The 25,164-nt window shown below is 42.7% G+C and overlaps 1 protein-coding gene across 6 annotated transcripts in view; it reads right to left on the bottom strand.

Annotated features, from left to right (window-relative positions):
* The window catches only part of LOC146491515 (tensin-1-like), a 120,782-nt gene extending 106,919 nt beyond the window's left edge, over positions 1 to 13,863 (bottom strand). For 2 of the 6 annotated variants that reach the window (XM_085152727.1, XM_085152724.1), the window contains exon 1: positions 5,701 to 13,862. In XM_085152727.1, the coding sequence (XP_085008853.1) occupies positions 5,701 to 5,877 (177 nt within the window). In that variant the 5' untranslated portion in view covers positions 5,878 to 13,862. Of the gene's footprint in view, positions 1 to 5,700 lie in introns of all 6 variants that reach the window. The other 4 variants (XM_085152728.1, XM_085152725.1, XM_085152733.1 and 1 more) reach the window with 4 other exon arrangements.
* Positions 13,864 to 25,164: the final 11,301 nt, after the last annotated feature.

Here is a 25,164-nt window from a genome sequence, read left to right on the forward strand (position 1 = left end):
ATTTTTTAGATCAGATTTAGATTAAAGATTTCTTTGTTTCCCTCACAAAGCAAGAAAGTTTTAGTATAGTTTTGTAGGAAAACACTGGTATCCATCCAGATGTTCACAATCGATGCAGCAATGATTAGCTAATGTTATATAGACCACTTTAACCAATTATTTTTAAAAAATATAATTAGGATATTCTTTTTATTTAATTATGAAATATTAAATTCATTGGATTTGCTGGTTTTCACTACTGACTCATCATAAAAATGCTAAATGGAAGACACGCTTGATTTGCTGTCTTTTTTGTCATATGGTATTTTTATTAATTCATCTATTTCTACATCTTTATTCCCAAATGGCCACCTATAACCTTAAACACTTTTTGATGTTTGAATGATCCACATACTGATCTGCAACATCCCAGCCAGAATCCATTAAACTTTACAGGCAGACATTCAGACTCAGGGATGAGAAACGGGGGCACAGTAGTGCACAGTACCCAGGGGAAGTGTGCTGAAGCTGGGTCAAGGGCTAGCTGGTGATAGCCCAAGGGCCTGGAGGAAAGCAACCAGTCACATTGGATATAAATCACCTGGTCACAGATACACAGAATTGTTTAGCCAGAGTGACAGCTACACTCTCTGAGGACAGTCTGAGTCTTGAAGATACAGTATCGCACGCCTCGATGCATATATACATACACAGACGCACACAAGTGCAAATGCACTGGTTCGAAAACGAGAGCATGGAGAAAACTCCGATGAGAGTTGGTTGGAGGGATTTCTGGCTGAGGACAGTCAGTCCGTGTGGCAGCTGAACAGGACATGGGGTCCCTTTGGAGACTGTTAAACCAAAACTAGGTCTGAGTGCAGTTTCATGTCATTTGGAGGTGGGTATCGACATCAAAACAGCAAATATCACAACCATGTGGAACGTTTTCATTGATCTTAAGCAATGGAGTTTGGAAGTGACTTCAAATAATACAGCAGATGATGAAGTCACAGAAAAGCCGTTTAAATAGGACTTTATTCTTCATCTTTTAGCTGCTCTCTTATGGAGTAGATTATCTGCTTCCATCTCATCCTAACCCTTGGAGCTTCCTTTGTCACACCAACCCTCTGCATGTCCTCAAGGAGGGCAAGTCCACCCTGTCTCTGCTTCACTCTCTTCTTCAACTCTCTGTCTGTTTAATTGAATGGTTGATCATCAATATTAAACTCATCTACCTTAACTACCTCTGCTCCTTGTTAGACCTGTCTCCCTCTCATTTCCACACATTGTACTGTCTTTCATTCTTCTTCTCTGCAGAGCAAAGCTCCACCTTTCCAGGCTCTCTTCCACCTGTTTCCTACTCTCACTACAGATCACAATGTTGTCTGCAAACATCATAGTCCAACGAGACTCCTGCCTGACCTCATCGGTCAACCCGTCCAACATCACTGCAAACAATAAGGGCTCAGAGCCGATCCCTGATGTAACCCCATTAATCTATCTGTCACTCCTACCACAGAGCTCACCACTTTCTCACTGTCCTCATACATGTCCTTCACCACCCTCACATACTTCTCTGACAGTCCCAACTTCCTCATGCAGTACCACAGTTCCTCTTTTGCCACCCTATAATATGTTTTCTCTAGATCCACAAAGACAAACTGAAGCTCCCGTTGACATTCCCCATATTTCTCCCTCAGCACTTTCAAAGGTCAAATGTCTTCAGCCAAGGTAGCACAGTTTTCACTGGCTTCCTGTTAGCCAGATGGTTTTACTTAATCCAGGACTCTCTTGATGATCGGAATGTTTCATTAGGGAAAGATTTTTTTCCCTGGATGCCTTTCTTGATGCAACCCACCCATCCAGGTTTGGTATCAACAGTTGGAGAACTCTGGCTTATGCTGCCCCAGCCCAGATGGCTGCATACAAACCTATGCTTAATTAAGCGGATTGTTAGAAGGATGGTTTTTGGATGGTTTATTAAAGTATTTAATGTTTACGGTAATAGTTTTCATTCTCATATAATCAATGAAACAGTCTTTATTATACAATAGACACAATGCATTGTTGGTCGTTTTGAAAAATCTTAAACTATTAGATTGTTGTCTGACTAAAAACCTTATTCAAGCTTGACCTGCTTTTTTCTGGACTTTTATATATAAAAGGGCTAAACATTATGCTGTGGGGAATTAGATACCACACATACAGACGCTGAAAGAGATTAATCTCTCAAGAATCTCCTCACTCAACACATGTTAATTACTAAGCAGGGATAGTAGACACACTGTTATTACAACCAGGCCACACACATACACACACACACAATACAGAGGTGACACACACAGAGGCGTGGCAGGCAGTAACGGTCCAATCAAAGCCGGATTGATTTTCAGAGCTCACTGGGGATTCTGTTCAGTCAATAAAGGACTCTGTTAGACAACTGGAGGCATGATGGATCTACCATACATCTTTCCTTATAGTGTATCAGCTGCCATGTACTGGACTACAACACAGAATGAAATTGAGCAGTGCTTAAATCATGGCAGGTTTGCTATGTGATGTGTTACAATGTACTCTGTAAAATTTGCAATCACAATTTTTAGTAGCAGTCAACAAAAAAAAGAAAGAAAGAAATGAAAATATGAAAAAGAAAAAACACAATATATAAATAATATCTTCTTTCTGATACTGTGCTTGTATTGTAAATATTTTAAAGCATTTTTTTTTTTTACAACCCTCAGTATTTTTGTACGGCCCACCCAAAACTTACACTTTGAATGTGCAGCGGAAAAACACGTGGAGGTGGCTACCGTTTGCATCACTGTGCAAAAAATATGATCAGGTACAAACAGAGACACAATCAGTCCCCAAAACTTTGGGGAGTTAATAGTTACAGCTAATTGCACGTCCGCTAGCCACCTTCTACCCGTCCACCACTAGCGTGACAATCATGGTGGCAACGATGCAGGGTAAAGTGAATAAGGCCCACAGGCCTACAGACCACTTTGTTACTCCCTGACAACCACTCATTGCTTTGGAAAAATGTGTATTCCCTGACTGGTTGGCAAATATCTCTACGTGATTTCTTTGTTGGCTAGCAGATTGCTGTGGTTGTCCATAGTTTGCATTATAGATACTGGCTTGTCTGCACATACTTGACAGAGACTTTTCGAATATTAGTGAAACTTTGAAAAATGTGACACAAACCAGAAACAGGGACCCTCATTAGTCTTCAAAGTAAAAGTTGTGGCTTTCAAAACATGTCAGCTATACCAGTGAGGAACAGATTTTACTTCAAAGATGAACATTGTTTAATTCTTATTTGCGACATAGGAGGAGGCTTTGGGTGCAGCACCCTATTTGAGCCTGATTTCACTTGGCAACAGGTAGGAACCTTCAGGAACTCTCACCAACCAGTCTGGGAATAGTTGTCTTTCCTTCACAACTGGTGGTTGTATCACATTGGGTATGGAGGGTAACTCTTGAGCAATGTGCAGTTGACTTCACATGAAAAAGCTCTATGGAAGTCTATGACAAAGAAGTCCTTAATAAACTCGATCTCTCTAATTACTTTCCTTACATGTATTTATGAGCTCAGTCACTAATTTAGAGTGCTACTGAATTATTCATCATGTCATTTTTTGGTAATTTTGTCTTTCACCAAGGAGGCAGTTATACTGTCAGCTTCATCCCTCTCATTACATCCTTCATCAACACACCAAGATGACTACAGTCAAAATGGTCATCTTCAAAACAGGACTTCACAAAGCAATGGATGACAGCATCGTAGCTACTTCCAGTTTAGCAAGAACAAACATAATGGCTCAAAAGGGCCACTAGGTGTAATGACATTAATAGCTGTTAAATGTTACAGTAGTTACAAGTAGTGGGTGAGTGGATGAAAAGGTAAGCTTATAGTTGATAAGTGAGTATAATTCATACATAATCAGTTGAAAGTTGTTCAGCTCCAGGTAAAAGTAAGTAAGATGTTATTAAGAAAGGGTTTTTTAGTCTTTCTGATTGGGTGTATTGTATGAAAAGGTTTGGAACCACTGGTCTTTGGCTCCAAAGTGACTACACTATAAAAAAGCAATACCAAGATGTTGCTTAGTAAAGACACTGTAAGTGTTAGCAAAGACAACCAATAAGGATGAAGCAGAGAGTGGCGGTCTACAGTCCAACGTGCAACAGTGCAAAGAAGCTTGACCATAAACCTTGGGGTACCCTGGTTGCACTCCGATAAACACGGGCAGGAAATTCTTCTGCAAATTTGTTGAAAAATATACCGCCGGCTGCTGTGTCAAATAACAGTTGTTGTTATTCTTAGCAGGGTTCCTTAGCATATTGTAGAGCAGTAATGAGCTCACAGAAGTGTTTGGCCAGTCCTATAGGAACTAGCCCGCATTTGTGGCTGTTTCTGTCAGGATGTCAAATCTAATATTCTCCCTGTGTGCGTGGGGCTGATAAATTATTAATAGCGTGTATTTGAGGAGCTTTCTTAGAACCTGCTTCTTGCACGTCACTCAGCCTCTGCTCGTTACTCCTCTTTCTTCCCTTTGCTAACGTCACGCCTCACGACATTCATCTCCGTTTCCTTCTCCTTCCCTTTTCAGCCCTCGTTTCCTTTTGTGGATGTGATAATATTGGAATTGGAAGCTTTGCATCTGGACAACTCAATGCCTCACTTTGAGTGCGTGGGAGCTTTTCCTCCGCTCTGCCTCTTTCCCCTTGCATCTAAATGGCTCTCTGCTCTGCTGCAAGCAACAGAAAAGTAGGGCAGATGCCTCATTTAACACTTGGGTGCAATCATTGAGCAGTGTGTATACATTACACAAACACCCCCCAAAAAGCAAGAAATTCATCTCCTTCTCCAATAAAGGTGGTGCTGCAGCTAGGTTTGTAAAAAGCTAAAGCATCTGATGTGTCAATATATCAACATGGAAAAGCTGTCATTTCAAAAACGCCACATTTCACATGTTTAGGAAGAACTGTTTGAATCTAATCTGATTTTATGCAACTATGCAAGAGAGAAATTCTTGTTTCGAATGTTTCCCCACATCAGGGATTGGCCTGCCCAACTTTTGCTTAATTTATTTTCTGTTTTGTTGGTATTTTGGTTTCTGCCCCTGGTTCCTGACACACTCAGTCAGTCCGTGATAGGAGAAGAAGTGAGCAGCAGCAGATTAAATTATACAGGAGAACCCAGAAATAGCTCTAATGCCGAGGCCGCGTGGACTCTGCACAAGAACATGGCGATGTAAGTCGCCACTGAGCAGTCAACTAGATTATCCCTGAATGCATCACAGCATAAAGCGGACTGCTGTGGGTTTGACTGCCGTGCAGCTATCCGATGGAATGAGCTTGACCTTTAGTAACCAAAAAATATAAAAGACGCTAGAGGAGGGATCTAACATTCAGGGTGGATTAAAGGGCCATTAGACCTTTAAATTTTGGAGCAGTCACCTTCCAACTTCCAGCTACGTTAAACACGTAAAACAGAGGAAGCAGCTGAGCTGAACTGTCCACACCTTCACCCACCACGTGTAAACACAACCACCCACATGACAACGTCTAGAAAGGTCACAGAGCGTGTTTAAAAAAAAAAAGATAAGTAAAACTTCAATTTTTGGAAACACCTCTGCCAAATATCACATCTCTTTTGTTGCTTACAGAAAGATTGACGCCTGAGACCTGCACGCATGCCCTTCTCCAATCTCTTACCCAAAACATGCAGGAGAGGCAAACCCAGGTCCTGGCCCTCCCTGCCAGAGCAGAGGGCATCGGCAGAGACACGGAGGGCATCCTGCAAAAAAGATGCCACTCGAGGGGGCTCCCCAGCCTCACAGCTGAAATCCACAGTATTCCCAGAAATTCCCCGCAGTTCCACACAGGCCGCATAAATCCATGCCAGAAGTGCGAGGTGCACCGAGGGCGGGGAAGCAAACCCTGCTCTCGTTTTTCTCACTCTGATGGCCTTAAGTCTGTCTCTCTCATGTGAGCTCCCTCCCTCTCTTGCTTCTATCCCTGCTCCTTCTCACTCACTCCTGCCTTCTTGAAGTGTGGTAACGTTATTCCGTGGAGCAAAGGGGGAGGTGAGTCTTCATTTTTTTTCCCTCTCCCTTCCAAAACTCCCTTCTCCTCAAATGATCCTTGTTAACCCCTCCTTTCCCTCCTCTCCACACACATATACACTCTATTCATTGACCACTCTCCACCCTCCCTCAGCTTCCTTACATGGCATTCCTCACCTCTCTTCCCCCTCCACCTCTCTTCTTCTGCAAGCATGCTCGCTCATGTCTGCACTAATGTCACTTCAATTTTTCATCGGCAACCCCCTTTCCTGTTTCCAGATCCTCTCGCTCTCTACTCCAAAATAACTGCAGGACTCGCCGGCTGTCATGACACAGCTGAGGGAGGCCAGGCAAACAGCTTACATGGGAAAAAAAAAAAAAGAAGCAGGTACCCGCTTCTGTCGCTGCACATGCAACCTCATGCGTACGTCCTTCAGGAGCCGAGGTGCACATATGCTCCCAATAGTTAACATGTGGCAAAATTAGTATTAAGCCTCGTTCCGAAAGTGCTAGGCTAGCAATTTTCCCCACAAAGCTGGGTTCAGTTATGGAAGAAACATTGAAAAAAAAAACCCCCACAAATGGTCATAATTAATGCAGCTAAGGGAGCGATGCCCAAACTAGTATGACACCAGAAATTCGCTTCCCCTTAAGACCCTTCTTGTCTTGTCTGTTCTTGTCTATTTTTAACATGTATTCCAATAAAAGTGTTTAATAGTACCATATTTAAAAGAGACTTCTCAATGCAGTGATTTTTCCTAAATATATATAATTTAATATATCCTTGTAATAAGGTCCTAAAATTGCCAGTCTAGTTGACCTGGTGTAGCATACCAAAAGTATTCACTAGTTTGCCTTCACACACATATAAACTTGAGTGACATCCCATGAACTCAGATCACCCTTTGCAGCTATAACAGGTTCAACTCTTTGGGGAAGGCTTTCCACAGGTTTAGGAGTGTTTATGGGAATTTCTGGCAAATTCTTCCAGAAGTGCTTTTGGGTGGTCAAACACTGATGTTGGACAAGAAGGCTTGGCCCACAGTCTCCGCTCTAATTCATCCCAAAGGTGTTCTGTCGTGTTGAGGTCAGGACTTTGTTCAGGCCAGTCAAGGAAGGGACAATCCCCAGACTGTTTCCACAAAGTTAGAAGCATGAAATTGTCCAACATATCTCGGCATGCTAAAGCATTAAGAGTTTGTCTGACAACTACCGTTGTCCTGGCAACTGCCAAACCCAGACTCCTGTAGATAGAGAAGTGTGATTCGTCACTCCAGAGAACAAGTCTCCACTGCTCTAGGGTCCAGTGGTGGTGTGCTTTACATGACTGTGACCTTGGCATTTAGCCCCAAGTATCCATGCAGAGTTTCGAGCACATACTTGCTCATACAAAATCACATTGCAGGATATCGTCATTGTTGTTCTGACAATTTGCTTGTTATAGGGAATTAGCTCCATTTTCTTACAGTGGAAGTGTACATCCTATGAAAACTTTTCGAACATGCTAGGCCCTGGTCCCTCAATGAATTTCTATCTGAAACTAATGTTTGTTGCTTCATTTACCCTGCCTTTGAGTACAACTTTACTCGGATTGGCTGCCCCCCATAAACACAAAATTTGAATAGTAAATTTTGGTGGAAGTACTTTGGTTGTTTAAATACTACATATCTAACAAATTGTGCAGGCCTTCCATCTTCCCATTCCAACCGCCCCCACTTATGCCACACATTTCTATCTGCATGTATGTAAACATTGCACAGCACATGACAAGGGGGTTACTACATGTATGTGTATGCAAACCGCAGCACTGGATCCACATTAAATCAGCAGTGGAGGTGCATTACATCACTCCACAGTCAGATCCATAAAGGGCTAAGAGCCAATTCATTTTGAGAAAACACCCTCTATTGATCCGTGCTGCTCTCCATCACTTACACTGTAACAGTTACCTCAATCCATAGGCTAACCTGACACATAATCCTTGTGTGTGTGGGTTTATGTGTGGGTCTGCCTTTGCAAGTATTTTATTAACATAATGTCAGCAAACAGGACACATGGGGGAAATACTGCAGGGTGTTCTATGGCTGTCCTGAACTCCTTTTTTGAAAATTGATTTCAGTGTCTGCGTTTGATACAAGACAACTTCCACTTCCCTCCAGCTGACTGGTCTAAACTGGGTTGCTAGCAGCCTCTAGTGGCCTTCAACCAACCTTGAGACACACTCATAAGAGCACCAGAAAGCATTTCTTAAATTTTGGGGCTCACACATGCATCTCATGTTGTTCCTTTCTCCTCTGATGGAGCCAGAGTAGCCATTTAAGTGATACTTTACTACCTGCGAAGCACATTGATTTTGGCTCCGCTGCTGGGAGCGCTGGATTTTCTCAGTACAACATTTTTGCACAGTTAGGTCAGGTTCTTATTCCCTTATTCCCACTGCAACATGCTGGAGCTCTTTGAAACAGGCAGACGGGCAGGCAGCACACAAGCATGCACACACACACATTGTTTCCCACTGAATTGCACCCATGGAAAAGCAGATTTAGGCCATGGGACAGTAAAATTCCCCTTAAAAAAACTACACTAAAGGCATTAGTGTACCACTGTACCTTTTTAAAGGTTGTAGGAACTCCGATTTATGTGTATTTTCACTGATGATGGTGACAGTTGATCACTAGCTCCACTAATGTGAACAAACAAATGACAAAAAAATTCAAAAGGGAAAGGAGAGAAGAGAGAGAGAGAGAAAAGTCAAAGATATGAATTCCACACTCCTCTGGAGTCTCTTCTTCTGTCGCTGGAGAATCCATCACATTAAAGCTTTAATGCTAGAATAACAAAGCATCCATCACGTTGAATGCCCCAGAATACAGAGAGCCATTCAGGGCAAAAGCCTGCAATTCCCTGGGTGCGGTACCTGTGTGCTGTTCACCAAGGCTGGCCAACATTTTTTTTGTTTGTTTGCTGTGGAAGTTAGGAGCATGTGATGAATGCAACAAGCAATAAATTAGTTTTTTGTGCATATCCTACTGAGGCAGAGCCCAGAGAGCTGACTGACTGATGTGAATTTACAGCTCAGGCTGACTTGAGTTAAACATATTCGAAGGGAAGTAAACAAAATATACAGGACAGGAGGGGGAGAAGGTGGTGGAGATAAATACAAATGGACACAGGCGTAAACAGGGGCCAGAATAAAAGACGGAGAAGACGAGGACAAAAGGAGATGACAGAAGAATCAACAGGAAGGAAACGCAAGGATGGGAAACGCAAGGATGAATCTTAGAATACAGAAGGAAAGGAAGAGGCAGCAAAAAGAAAGATAGCTAGATGAAATAGGAGGAAGGAGATGGGAGACTGGAGAAGGACATAAAGAAAGAAAATAAAAGGAGGAAGAGAGGAAAAGAGAACGGGGTATTGGGAAAGTGAGACATGGTTTAGTCAATTTAAATGAAAAAAGAAAGAAAGGGCAATATGTGTGAATGAGAGGAAGCGTAACATAAAACATAGTAACACATATGACCAGCACAGCTTCCCTCACTCTCCCGACTCTTTCTTCCATTGTACGTTCACAGTCACAAACGCACAAACCCGCAGTATCCCCAGCTGCATCTCCTGTAGTAACCCAGCCCCAATCCACGGCGACCGTGTGAGCCGGGTTACCATGGAAACTGAAAACCTCACATCAGCCCTCGGGGGGAAGGCGCACATAGCCATACCTCTCCACTTTCACCTCCCAGTCAGTCACATGACCAGCTCTAGTGCTGCAGCTGGAGTGGCAGAGCGGCAGCAGCAGAAGTAACAACTCACTGAATGTGAATGCTGACTGCAGAAGATGAGACAACACTGGGATAATACAAACCTCTATCACAGAAGCTCTATGTGCAAAAAGTTGCTAAAGGTGTTAAACTGTAGCTCTAATGGACACATAACTAAGAGACTGGTGATATGATTTCCACTCGCTTATCCAACCAGGGATGCAGGGGGTTGGATCCTAGCCCAGTTCACACTGGATGAACAGGTCACCAAAAAAAGAAAGACTAATCCGAATCCACATCTACAGCCAATTTAGCACACTTGGACTAAATTACCTGTGTGAAACACAAGCTGGAAGAAGGAGAACATGCAAACACAGCTCAGAAAAGTCCAAGATGGCCTGCAGGTTCAGATAAGGTGGAGGTGTTCCCGGGTAAAACATGTTGAACAAAGTTACGCCCTGTCAAGATGTCAAGGTGAGCCTAGGTTATAGCCTCCTGCATGCCCAACTGGCTGTCTTATTGCCAGTGGGGCATAGGGCACACTGCTTCACCTGCTCACAGTTGCTGTGATTCTGCCAGCCACTCTGCAACCCAACTCCTTCTTTCATGTCATATCTGACTTAAATTCATATCTGTTCTACAATATTTATGTAATTTTTTATGCATTGATTATGTAATCATATTTTTTAAGATAATGGTCCTTAGTTGGTGGGCAGGAAGAGGTAGTACCCAAAATATCTGCTGCAGCAGGAATGATTCAAATCCACCCCAGAGACTTTAAAGCTTCCTTACATCTTTGTGTCACACCTGCTCACCAATGAGGGATGCAAAAAAGCCCAATATCTTAAATTGTTTCTGTATTTGGTTGCTGTGGAGCCTGCTTTCTTAAAATAAGTGAAAACTACCTTCCCCATCTTTTTCAATTAATGATAGAAGTTTCTAGAAATAAGTCTATACAGAGGACGCTGCTACAGAGTCCAGAAGACAGTTCTGCTTAATTGCTCAATTACTTGAAACGATTTGAATGACATAGTTTAATTATGTAAAGTGCATGCATAGTCATATCCCTGATGACAAGCATTTATCCCCTGTTGCAGTACGGATACAAGAACTGCATCCAATAAAAGCTAGGGTCATTCAAAAAAAAAAAAATCTTCATTCACCGATGTATAGATTGTATTTATGGAGTGGATCTGAGATTGAGAGACATTCAGTTTTTTACTCTACAATGAAGACACAGCCGGTGCTGCCAGGACTGAGCTGCGTCTGAATAAACCTCATGAATTGGGGGATTCATTGTAGAAGCGCTAGCAAGCTTCACACACATTTACACACACATACAAGAGAGTGCGACGGTGGTGGTGGTGGGGTTGGTGGGGGGAGTAAGCGCGGGTGTAGAGATAAGGAGCTGCGGCAGTGAGGTGTGGGGGTGGGGGGTTGTTGCTGGTATTGGCGCTGGTGGGAACGTGTTGGGGCTTGAAGAGATGGGAGGCTGCAGCAATCTACGGTGTCACCAGGACCAAAAAACCCCACCGTCACCAGACTGTGGAACGCCACTGCTGCTCTAAATGTTCTCACAGGAGCGCAGCACTGCAGCGCTCGAGCTGCAAAACCCTCTGACTGAGATGTGTGTCTGTGATCAAACGCTTTCACAGTGCACGTTCGGCCAAAGACGATGACTGAAACGAAGGATGCGAGGGCATGTGAAAATTCCAAAAGGTGTCTTCTCCTTATGGGAGCATTCTGGCTAGGAGACATATAATTTTACTGCTGAGGATGCGGTGTGTTACGCTGATTTGTTTCTAGCCTTAGGACAACTGCTATGCAGTTTAAAAAAGTATCAGGGAAAGAAAATGACCTTAAATAAAAAGATCACCCCAAGCATTTTGTGTGGTGTCTTCGCATGTGTGCGGCTGTGGACATGAGGAAACAGTGCTATTTAAACATGTGAGAGTTGTTACACATGATTGATTATGTCCTAAAGGAAGTTACAGCTTATAAAATTGAGTGTGCATTTGGTCAATCTCATTCACCAACTTCCACATGACCATCGGAATATGTCGTATGGATGAAAGCGTACAACCTCCTTTCCAGGATGGCATGCAATAGCATTAGATGAATTGGGGGTGGGGGTGTATCAGGAGCTTTTTCACCCCCACTGAATAATGGTGCATTACCATTCTGCTGCTGTAAAAGCAAGGTGACCCGTATCAACCCTGAGGTCCAAGTGCTTGGTTCTAGAGGCAAATTCACAACCTGATGCCCGTGATTCCATCTCTGTCGCCACCATTATTATCTGGAGCACCTGCCTGGAGATCTCTTGGAGATGTAACACTGACCTTGAAACAGCACTTAGAGAGAGGCACACCAACCGGTCTTCCAAGGCCCGCGGTCCACGATCGGTCATCAAAAGCTCATTTTCACAGCTACGTCATTTGATGGTTTAACCAAAGCCAGCTGTGTGCATGCTACAGCTGAGCGCGGCGATTCTTAGGAAGGCCTGTTCTTGTGAATATTTCATGCAGCGTGAGGATTTCAGACACACTCTTGTTGCCAATCTTTGCAGAAGAAAGGTCGAAGCAAGCCACAAAAGACTACATGTGCAGAATTTGTCCTCTAAGTCCACTGAATTCCTCCTCAGTCTCCCATTCCCAGCATCCTTCTCGCTCTCTCTCTCTCGCTCACTGTGTGAAGCCTTACCTTGTTTCGTTTGGCCCCCCGCAGAGGAAAGAAGCAGGCGAAGAGGAACTTGCCCCAGCTGATGACGGCAGCCAGGCACCAGTTGAGGCGAGCCATGCCTGCGTCTGTCCCGTCTTGTCTGCCAGCCTCTTATCGCTCTAGCCCCCCACCCCCCACCCCTCAGAGGTCTGGAATAGGATCTTGTAACCCCCAACTATGCCCACCTCCCACAAAAAAAAAGAACAATGATATCAAGGAGGAAAAAGATCACAAAGAGTCACGAAACCTTCTCGTCCTAGTCCGTTGAGCAGGTGCGAAGTGAAAATGTTCCTTCAAGTCAGATGTAGTTTAGGGGTGGGGGAGATTTAGTTTTTCTTCTGTGGTGGTCTTTGGCAGTTTTCGGGAAACCTGTCTGGCTGTGTGTCTGCAATTCCAATTTGAAAGGGAAGTGGTGGTGGCGGCAGCGGTGGCGGGGTAGATAACTGGGGCTACTGGCGTCCCACAAATGACTAGACCCTCAGATGGTCTAGAGGAATCCACAGCATTCAAAAGCATAAAACTGAGTCCCTGTCTTCCCATCCATCCGTCTTTCCCACGACTACCTCCACTCTCACTCCTCCTCCGTTCTCCTGCTTTCCAAAGCCGGGTCTAGATGAGTCAGTCCTCAAAGTGTGATGAGCACCGCCGGCTGCAAAACGCGAAGAGCCCGACGCTGATCGACGACACTGTTACACATACACGCGCACTGCCGCTGCTGCTGGCATGCCCACACTCACTTGTCTCTCACACGCGCACACATACGCTCGCCTGCAAATAACACTGTCCTGGTGGTGCATACATCCACGGGCAGAAGAGTCCCCCTCTCTCATTACAAGGCTCCCCTCCAGGCTCAGGATCCCCCGGTGGTTCGCACTCACACTCCGCTTACACACACTTGTCCACCTCTCTCGGTCTGTGCTGCTCTCTCACACATACATCGATGCTGCAGCACTTACTCAGTCAGAGCGGGAGGAGGGGAGCAAAAGAGTGAAGAGGAAGAGGAGGAGGTGGAGGTGAGGAGGGGAGGAAGAAAGGGAGAAACGACTGGGAAGAGAAAGGGAAAAAAACGATAAGACAGAGGCTTTCTGTTGAGTGTGTTCATTCAGTGTTTATATTCCAGGGGTGACGCCAGAGTCAGCGAGGAGACCGAGAAGGCGGTAATGTGCGCGTGTATGAACGAAAGTGCGCATCAACTAGTGATAGCTACGAGAGGTGGAGGAGTGACAGGAAGGACCGTGAGAGTGAACACAGGAGTCAAAATGGATGGACGGGAGGCATCGGGGGAAGGAAGAGAATGACATAAAAAAAGGGAAAGCAGAGAGTGCGCAGCATATACAAACACACACACATGAAGGGACACGCGGCAGCCGTCATGGTGCTAGGCTGATACAAAGCAGGCACAGGGTGATGATTGTTTTGTGTGTGTATGCATGTGTGTGTGCAGAACTGGGTCGAAGGGAGCTAAGGAGGGAGGAGAGGAGGAAGAAAGGATGGAGGATGAGAGAACAGGAGAGGAGAAGGGTGTTGAATCATTGTGTCTTGGGTGATTATTTCCCTTTTCTCTCCCCCTTTTCTCATATGTACACACACACATACACACACGACTGCAGGTGGTGCACAGGCTCGTTCACTCTGCTGCAGTCTCTCTACGCTTCAGTGGGAGCACATTCTCACTGCAGAATGCTGCCACCCCCCCAAACCCCACAACCCATCCAATCCCCGACCCCTCCCACCCAGCACACCACTGCCACACCAACGCAATCACAACACATCAAAGCAATGAGCGAGGGAGATAAAGTGTAGAGAGGATGCTGTTCTGTCAGCTAGCTGAAACTGAGGGGTGGTGGGGTGGGGTATAGATGTTTAGATGTTTGGGGGGATAACAATAATAGTTGCTTGGCGATATCCAAATGTGCAGGCGATAAAAGATAAGTATAAAAGTTGACTGACTGAAATCGATCTTGAATCTGGTCTTGCTATGAAGTGCATCTAAAAGAGTAAGCCTTTATGCTCAGCATTACTGAATAAAGAAAGCTACATGACAGTTAATAAAATGTATTAATATCCTGTCAAAAGAAGTGATGCTTTTGAGCAAGGCAATATTTCCCAGATGTTACAGTAACACCATGGAAAACAGTGTTTGCACACTGCAGCAGGGCCAAAATCACTGTGACCCCGTGCAATGAACTCACTATCTCGTTGTCTTTGAAATGGATGCTTCGAAGATGCAGACCAGGTCTGCCCCCACTAGCAGTCAGTTGCTGTCTTCAACGCAACTTTGGTGCATCAAGATGGCGATAAAATGGCAATAAGACAATGTCTGTCTGCTATCAGTTTAAAATTGAATGGAGTCAAGTCTGCTAATACATGCTATAATGTAGCATTCAACCACGATAAAGTGGCAAAAAGCACAGATTCGTATAATCACAAATTCAAGAAGTTTATATTAAACTGTCCTGGTCTGTGGGTCTGGTTGGGTTGTTTTGAATTTTCTGTTAAGACTTCTTAGTCTGCAGTTGAGGTTTTCTTTCATTCTGTAATTTAGTCAGCATGTCGTGGGTGTAAGGGGTATATTCTTTTCTTCTCTCACTAAGCACCCAAAGGACTTCCTACTACCACCAGAAACTAGAGAAACCCAAGGAATCATCCTACCAACCTTCCAGTTCGTAGATGAACCACTCTACCTCCTAGGCCACTCACAACTCTTTCTTATGGCTTCTTGTTTCTGTTTAACTGCCTGACTCTGTTGTTAATTTGTTCTTGTTACATTTGTGACCTGATTTTTGAATACTATATATCTGATTCCTTGTATTTTACTTTCATCTGGTCTCCTGAGTGTTCTTTCGCCTTGTTAAGTCTGTGTCTCTGTTACACACTTCCCTTTAGACATATTAGTTTCTGCTGTGTCTTGTTACCCCTGTGTTTCCCCTCTCCCCTGATGACCTTATGTGTGTATTTAAATCCTCAGTTTGCCTTAGTTCCTTGTTGAGTCATCCTGTGTTATCTGTTACCCATTCACTGTGTGTGTGTGTGTGTGTGTGTGTGTGCAGTGGATTTGGAGTATATTTAGTAATTGCTTTATTTTGGATTATTTGCTTCACCTCGATAAAAATAAATTTATTGGTTTAAGAATTCTACCAGTGACGTTTGCATTTGGGTCTGCAAACTGCATATGTCGACATAAACAGAAACACAACTGACTATTTACATTCAGATTCCAGCCAGAAACCCACAGATTTGTGCTCCAACACCGACATAGTTGATGCAGGATGGTAATTTAATTGGAAAACAACATAGATGCTCAGCAACCTTGCCTTTTATATAGGAATATAACCAGAATTCAACCAGTAGGCAACCTTCCAGAACACTGCAGCTATGTCAGTGCAGACTTAGACTCAAACTGATTGCAGAGTGTTTGCAATATGTCTGAGTTTATAAATTAGAAGGCAATTAAATGCCAATCTGTCTGACTTTGATTGTTTTGAGACAGGTTGTGGTTGCTGCACCCTCAAACGCTGGGTGGACACAATTACTTCCAAACGGTCTACAGCAGCAAATATTCAAAGAAAGTTGCCATCCTACTCTTACTATAGTGTGAGTGAGCTGTTAGTGGCTACTGTTGAAGATGGAAAAATAGGATTAAAAATTGCAATCCTGTGGGGATGTAATATTCTTACAGCCCACTGTATATAGAAAAATTGGCATCGTAACCATGCTTTCCCCTACTGGTTTCTGTTTTCCATGTTTTGAATCACCCATTTAAGGTTTATGTTGATTTTCCTGGTATTAAAAGTGACACCTCAGAGCAAGACAAAATAATTGTCAGAAAATTCTGTTACCTATTGTTCAAACAGGTGAATCCAGGATGGATTTCTCCCCCTTTATGCATAGGCTTTTTGCCACTACCCCACCGTCCTCCCACAGTCCAAAGACATGTATTTTAGGTTAATTGGTGATTCTAAATTTGCTGTAGGTGTGAATATGAGTGTGAATGGTTATCTGTCTGTATGTGTTAGCCCTCCAACAGATTGGTGACCCATAACGCTATGAGAACTGGCATAGGCTCCAGCCTATCCTGATTACCCTACTCTGATTTGGATAAGCATGAGAAAATGAATAGAAGGATAGATGGATCCTCCAAAAGGTACTAGCACTTTCTTTTGCTGTAAAGGCATGACACTGGTAGAAATGGCATCTCTAAAGGAAGAATCCCTGAATGTCTGACTGTCTGACTCCACACTCTGACATATATATGGATATGGACTGATGCATGGATGTAACATTGCACATATGACTGGCCACCAGTTTGCAGGTACAAGAAAAATCTTTCAGCCAAAAGCAAATGGACCAAGAATTGCAAAGCAACTAGTGTAGTTCTCCTTTACATCAAGATTATTGATGATGTCCTGTGGACCTTCCACTTCTAAGCTGAACTGTTTTATTTTGCAAGGGCAGCAACACATCTATAAGATTTTTACAGAGATATGAAATCACTTAGCTATGAAACCAAATATTAGGGTTTTGTACAGGTTTGGAATAAAATTTTAAATATGTATGGGCTGGAATTATTTGGGTGTTTTGAAAACAGAACATTTCAGTTTCCTGCAGGACAGATTCATGAGGAATATGGAGGAGGAGGAGGAGGACTATGCATCTGTGCATCGCGATATTCTACAACACTGTGTGCCGTACATCTCAGTGTGGGACTGGGCATGTGTCCCACTCTCTTGGCAATGCTGACCTTTCTCATTAGGCATAAGCAACTTGCATAATCACTGCTGACTTCTATTGACTGGCCTGTCACAATGTCTATCCGTTTGACTGGAAACCCTGTGAAAAAGTGCCAGCTGCCAAAAAACATCTCTCCCTGTGACTTCCTGCTGTATTGTGGAGCAGGATCAGTAACTAAGACTTTTCATTAACTATACGCGTTATGTAACTTACAGGCAATTAGATATATTCTTCTCTTTTAGTTTTATTAAAAATATACTTTAGTCTTACTTTTTAAAAATGTGAGCAGTTTTACCCTCCAAATAAGTCTACGCACTGTTTCAAATTATAATTTTCACAGTAACACTTAATGCACATCTATAGGACAGGATTTATATCGTTAATGGACTGCTGCTTACTTTTCTTCTATAACTGAGCACTCAAAGTGTTTTTCACTCATAAACTCATTTGCCCAATCACACACACATTCACACAAGTAGTGTTTTCTATATTTAAGTGTCTGGTCTACTATTCAGACACGCTTATGTTCAGATGAATGTAACAGGGAAACTCAGGGTCAGTATTTGTCCCAAGAATACTTTGACTGAGGATCAAACTAACATCCTTTCTTTTTATGAAACTAGCAAACCCTAGCAAAAACTTAAGTCAAGATTAATATAGTGGAAGATTTACCAGAACAATACTGATTAAACAGTATAAATATGTAAAATGAAGAATATATTAAGATAACATGAATATACATCGTAACATTAATGATGAATTATAGATCTAGAAGATTTAATATCCAATATGTTGCTTCATAAAGTGTCTCATGACATGCTGAAGCTCACACAAACTTCATCTTCTTATCCCCACATTGTTGTCACTTAGTCTGCTCCACTTTTCTAGACTTTTAGTATTTTTCTAGCCGCTTATTTCAATGATCGATAATCAGCGGTTGCTCAGCTGCACTGGGAATAAATAAAAATTGTGCTGATCATTAAAATACATGATTTAACAAATGAGAACATGCACAAACTAAACAAACCTAGCATGCGCACACTAAAGGTCAATGAATGTGCCCATGGTGAGCCTCATTTTGGTGCTCAACTGAACTACCAAATACAAAAATATATATGACTGTGGGATTTGTATAAAATACTTGTGTACACCATATAGATATTGGCATTCACACTGTCCTAGGCAAAGTTTATGGAAAGGTTTTATCAAGATATGGATCCTCATCCATACTTGTACAGACTATAGCATCCAGTCTGTCCAAAGTCAAACATAAGAAGAACTGGATCCACCCATTTAGAGTCTAGTGGACATTTAGCAGCAGGTCTTAGTCTCTGCGACAGTCCTAAACTGCCACAGAGGGTGGGCTTTCTCAGCTTGCTGCAAGAATTAGGTCCTCAGTTCCTAGCATCACTTGATGCCTTTCATGAGGTAAGTGGTGTGGCAGACAGCAAGGCATGAGTCTGTCAGCACTAAGATGTCAGTATGAAACATGGGCCAAGCCGGTGTAACATCAGCTATTGTTTAGGGTCCCAGTGAGAATTTCGGTTGTCGTCACATTGGTGTTTTAAAGGGCTGAGTAGGTGAGGGGTAAACAGTAAATACAACAGGATCTAGCCTGCTTTGTCATGCTTATTCTGTGGACAATAATTTGGACTTGCTGGAGAATTTTTAAAAAGCCAGAACACCACTTTATTTGACATTCACACAACTTCTGGTAGCAATGTATATAAAATCATGTAAGTACCTGAATGATGCATTGTATGTATGAAAATTGATGTTTTTTTTTTAATAGATTTTTTTCTTACCGTTTCTACATCGGCATTTAAACACTGCTGTGTGTTCATTATACAATGACAACAACCTTTAATGACTGTAGATGTGATGTTATAACACATTTATCTTCGGTTTTAAAGATTTGCCTGATAACCCATATCTTCTGCTTCTTTTTGTATTTGCTCGGAGCAAGGTTGGGTCAAATTTTCATTACAACATGCAAATAAAATCTGAGTGAATATAATTAGAGGTTACACTTCTGACAAAAAGCTGAGAGCTGGAGGTGGCAGAGCAGAGGATGCTCAGATTTTCATTGGGAATGACCAGGATTAGTGTGTGAGTACATCCAGGGACAGCTTGGGTTGACATGGTTTGGACATGTGCAGAGGAGGGATAGTGGATACAAGGTTCAAAGGATGTTGGGACTTCCATGGAGGTGGAAAAGAGAAAGACCACAGAGAAGATTCGTGGATGTAATGAAGGAGGACATGCAGAGAGTTGGTGTGACAGAAGAGGATGCTAGAGATGGGTGCGATGGAGGTAGATAGAGGTAGATAATCTGCTGAACCCTTAAAGGTAGAAGCCAAAAGAAGAGGATGAGGAAAAGCTTTCTGTAACACAGACTGGTTATTAAACCACATGATATTTCAAAGTGGCTTCAAAAATTTGACCCCAGTTTGAAAAATGTTGAGAGAATTCTGCTTAGTCTGACTCATGTGACACTCTTCTCTGCTAAAGTTAGACATGTTTAAATCTGTTTTTGATGATTTTACAAAACACAAACGTTTGTTTGGCTATAAGCCTAATTGAAGATTAGAAAGTTAATTAACTCATGCCCTCCCAAGAGTTTTTAAAGGATTATTTCGGCATCTTTTGAAAGTACTTTCCCAGGATTCATACCATCAGCAGCAGTTAGCACTTGGTGCTAACTGCTGTGAAGGGGCAGATGGGGGCAGCTAGCCTGCTACCATTCAAATGTCACAAAATTCAAGCCCCTTGCAAAGGTGACATATTGTATCTCACCTAACCCAATAAAATGGGTTAAATAAATGGCTTTATAACAGGGCTTATGTGGAAAAAGTGCATGACCTAGATGCTAGTTGACCGTTTAACTCTACTCAGCGTATTAGGCTACCTGTGGACAAAGCCAAGCCAAATATAGTGCAAAACTAAGGTAGCAAGCTTCAGTATACATGAGACTTGTATAAACTTTCTCTGCAAGAGGATATTTTTTCACAATGTCAAACACGAGAATCATGGAGAAGCTGATTAGAAGATATTTTCATTTACTTTATGCATGTACCTGATTATTTGACATGATTTTGAAATCATTTGGACTGATCAAAGACAATTTCCCATTACAAGGATTGAAAACATGATTCAGCATTTGTGAAAAACGTCTGTTTCTAATGAAAGTACACAATCAATATAATTAGCAAAACCAGCTCGCGGACAGAATTTGCTGGCTAGCTCGATGTCATAAAGGCCACAGTGGAGGGAGATCGGGCACAGTTGTGAAGAATGACTGGACAGCCTGCTATATGAGCTGCAAGAGGAACAGGAGAGAGTGGGAGGTGCAGGGTTTAGTTTTCTGCACCAGCATCCCATTCACATTCAGTGCACAGAGTGGGCACTGTACTGAGCAGACAGCAGATTAGTTCCCATCACACACCTCATCATTCACTAACACGTAGACTCATCTGCCTTCCTTTTCTCTACCACTCGTCCTTAAATTACCTCTTTTCACGTTTGCCTCTACTCCAGTTTCTCTCATGTGTTTTATTTCTCTCCCATTTCCCCTTTTCTCCTTACTGGTTTGGTACATTTGTGGTGTTAAAAAAGTAATTAAATCTCAATATATGGAGTAACAGTCTCTAATGTCCTTCCACTGTAGGCATACCAGTCTCGACCCTGGGGTGCACTGTGCCATACATCATGCAGAGTAATACATAATGATGGCGACGCCTCCTTGTTTCAGAAATGTTCCTCTTCATCACATCTAATCCAAGAGAAAGCCCTGTGGAAGCAGGGGTGACCCTTATGGCCTGTGATCAATGATTCAGTCTATTAAATGAAGGTGGTTTGATCAGTAATTCTCTGCCACGCTGGATCATACTAAATCTGTGACATTTTTGTTCTCTAATCAGCTGTCTGAGGAATAATTGCATCTTATCATAATGATAGGAGAAAGCGAGGATAAATATCCTGTAGTATTGCATTCTCAGGGTTTGGAGTCTCTGCTTGGAAAAACCTCCAGGTGACAGGTTCATCTTTAGCAGGAGCAAATTATGTGCAGGGACAGGGAAGCCCTTGGATTCGGTTAGAGTGGAGGTCTATGAGCGGTGACACTTCCGGGGCCTGCTGCCAAGGGAAACTCAGTTATCTAGAAGCGTCTACCCTCCTCTCCCGGTGCACACATGCACTTCCAACCTTTCCTATGACCAAAGGGAGGAGGAACAATGGGAGAGGTGATGATGAAACTATTGACAGAGAGGTATATCTGCACTCCCAAAGCACATCTTCAACAAGATAATAAATTTTTACTTGCATTTAGTTTTATTTACAAAACTGATTAGTGGTGCAAACATTAAAAGGCAGCTCCAGGAAGTTTTAGCAGTTCTTGAAATAAGTTATATCTGGGACAGGATAACAGAAGGAGCCCAAATGTTCAGACAGGTTCAATGAACTCAATTAAGTCAGGACCAATATATCTTGATGCATGCTCAATTATCCAGGTAAGGAAATCCCAAAAAGTTGATTCTGTTCATCTGAAAGTAGCGTTTTCAGTGGGAGAAACGTTTCATCACACATCCAAGTGACTTCTTCAATCTCAGCTAACTGCAGGCTTTTTACCAACCTTATCAACAGTACATTTGATAACCATTGATCAGGGCCATTATGGTCAACAGATGATTGATATTTCCATTTGCTGGCCACACCCAGGCCTGATTAGTGCCAGACCTGTTGAATCAAGAAATCACTTAAGTAGAGCCTTGTATGTAGGGATGGGTATCGAAAACCGGTTCTTGTTGAGAACCGGTTCCCACTGTTTCAATTCCTTGGAATTGTTTGCCATTTTTGCAAATGATTCCTTTATCGATTCCAGTTGCTCCGAATGACGTCACCACGTTGCGGAGCGTCATTTACCTGGCAGGAAACATGGCGGCTTAAACGCTAAAGTTTGGTCATACTTTATGAGAACAGATGACAACAGGGCAACTTGCAATACTTGCAAAGTAGATATTTCATTTAAGGGAGGAAACACTACGAATATGCAAAAGCATTCGCTCACAAAACACGCAATGACCTTAAATGAATGTCGTGTTTTTAATTCCGCTCCGGATTCATGAATCTCAACCCAGCAGCAGCGGTAACGTTTGCACGTCCTCTCCCGTTAATGCGGCAGGTAAATAATCAACTAACAGTGCATATTATGTTAGCGCGATCTGCCTTATTACAAAACCTGCCATTACTGTGCGTTTAGGTGACCATGATGAGAGAGACAGACAGAGTCTGGCTCAGATGCTGGCAGTTTTCACTGCAGTCTACCGGTAGCGTCTCCTTTCAGGCCAGGATAGACGAATGTCACCGAGCAGTGACTAAGTTTGTGGTCAAAGGCTTGCACCCATTTGCCACAGCAGATGGCCCTGATTTTCGGTAAGTGAATGTGTTTAATTGTAGGCAGGGACATTACTGGATATTCTTGTGTAATTGCTACATAATAATTTATGTTATACTTTATTATTGCTACAGAAGAATATTTATTTTATTATTTTACACTTACAATTTGACACCCCATTGAAGAGCCGTAGGCTGGATCTCTTAAGATCTCACTGTTGGGTTTGTAAGGCCATGTTACTCCTAATTTTCTATCTTGTTCAAAGAGAGGATATAAAACAAAGTTCTAAGCTAATCGACCTTAGTGTTCTCCTTTCATAAAAAGAATTGATAAGAGAATTGATGAAGAATCGAATCATTAAACAGAATCGAAAATGGAATCGGAACCGTGAAAATCTTATCAATACCCATCCCTACCTGTATGTTAAATGAAGTAGGCTAAATTATCTCAAAAATCATATCACAATGTAAAGAAACAGGTGAGAAACAAAGTCATTGACATTTATCAGTCTGGAAAGGGTTACAAAGACATTTCTGAGTCTTTGGGACTCCAGTAAACCAAAGTGAGAGCCATTATCCACACATGGAGAAAAAAGTGGTAAACTTCCCAAGAGTGGCCAACCTACCATGAATTTTTGTATTGGGTATTTTTTATTTACTCAAGTTATCTTTGTCTAATAATAATACTCATATATAATACTGAAGATCTGAAACATGGAAGTGTGACAAATATGCTGAAGATATAAGGATAAGTGTATGCTTATAGGGGCGATCGTGGCTCAAGAGTTGGGTGGTCGCCTTGTAATCGGAAGGTTGCCGGTTCAAGCCCCAGCTTGGACAGTCTCGGTCGTTGTGTCCTTGGGCAAGACACTTCACCTGTTGCCTACTGGTGGTGGTCAGAGGGCCCGGTGGCGCCAGTGTCCGGCAGCCTCGCCTCTGTCAGTGCGCCCCAGGGTGGCTGTGGTTACAACGTGGCTTGCCATCACCAGTGTGTGAATGTGTGCGTGAATGGGTGGATGACTGATTGTGTAACGCGCTTTGGGGTTCTTAGGGACTAGTAAAAGCGCTATACAAATACAGGCCATTTACCATGCTCAGTATTACCGATATCATTTGTTCCCTATTACATAATAGATAAATGTGCAGCATTGACTTTTGATGAAAGTTAAATGGGAAAACTGCTCTGCTAACTTTTACCCTAAATATGGCGTTCCCTATCTGCTAACGCTGTGTTCTGTTTTTCTTCTATTGTATTTTCATTTTCATTGCTGCGTCACATTCTCAAGTCATCTGCTCTACCATCACTGGGCTTTATTTTAGTTTTACTGTCTTACAGTCGGGACAAGGACAGCAGATTTGGGTTTGGCCATTGAAGGCAAGAGGTAATCAGTGATGCAAACGTCCCTGATAAGCTGCAATCAGGTATCAGCCAGACGACAGTAGCTTAATGCAACTCAACAGCACCTTTATCGTGCAATCAGCTGCAGTCCGAGTCCAAATTAGAATCGACCCCAGCTCCCCACTCCATACCTTTAAATCATCCGCAATGTGCAGCTTTTACCCTGACGAGGCTTAAGGGCAGAAGAACAGGTTGATTCTTATTAGGCTTTTTTGGAAACTGTCAAAAAGTAAAGAAAGGAAGTGGGGAACATGGAAAGTAAAGTCACTTCTTGAACCTTTGCAGCAGTGCTCTGTAAGATACTGTTGAGGTACTCTTGAGTATTTGTGGTTTGTACCTCTTTAAAGTCTAGAGACTACCTACTTCACATCTCCACTTACCATCCTAGGGAAGAAAAAAGGGCCTAGGTTTGAATATTTAGAGTGGACCTTACAATGTAGTATTACACTAACAGGACGTTTGATTTGAGTTTTATCACAGCTAGAGCTGTTTACATATTATTTTCTCATCACTTCCACTCCCCAATCATGCCCTCTAAGAATGAAATTACCACATTAAAATGGGGAAAATCAAAACTGCTTGTGGTTGTTTAACTGTAAAAATCTGACAATATGGCTAAAACAATATCCCCTTTAGAACACCGAACTTACTCTAAGACCTACTTTAGCTCATCATCTTATGAGTGCCTGGAACACAACAGCAGGAACCTGTATTGTGGCTATTTTCATTTGGAGCAATCTTGGAACAAGCCTGAGGGAGGCTATCCACCACCACCCCCCTTATGTCCAAACATCCAACTCATAGCTCATATCCCGCTGCTGACTTGGCTGTCCTCCAGTAGGGTCTGTGGTGTGCTTTTAGCCCCGCTAATGTAGCTACCAATGTAGGTTAAAGACCCCCTCGTGGTCGACAAACACGCCAGTGCCAGGGGAGACATCTCAAGGTGAACACAGTGTTCAGCTGATATTCTCCCCCTTCAGATGTGGCAGTAATAATAAATAGGACAGAAACAACAATGTCAGAGAGTCACATCTCAGCTGTGATTGATTTATTCAGAGTCAGACGGGACAAAGAACACACTGAACCAGAACAAAAAAGAAAAAAAGGGTCTGGGTTTTCC

Source organism: Neolamprologus multifasciatus, chromosome 23, assembly GCF_963576455.1.
Source record: "Neolamprologus multifasciatus chromosome 23, fNeoMul1.2, whole genome shotgun sequence".
Lineage (NCBI taxonomy): Eukaryota > Metazoa > Chordata > Actinopteri > Cichliformes > Cichlidae > Neolamprologus > Neolamprologus multifasciatus.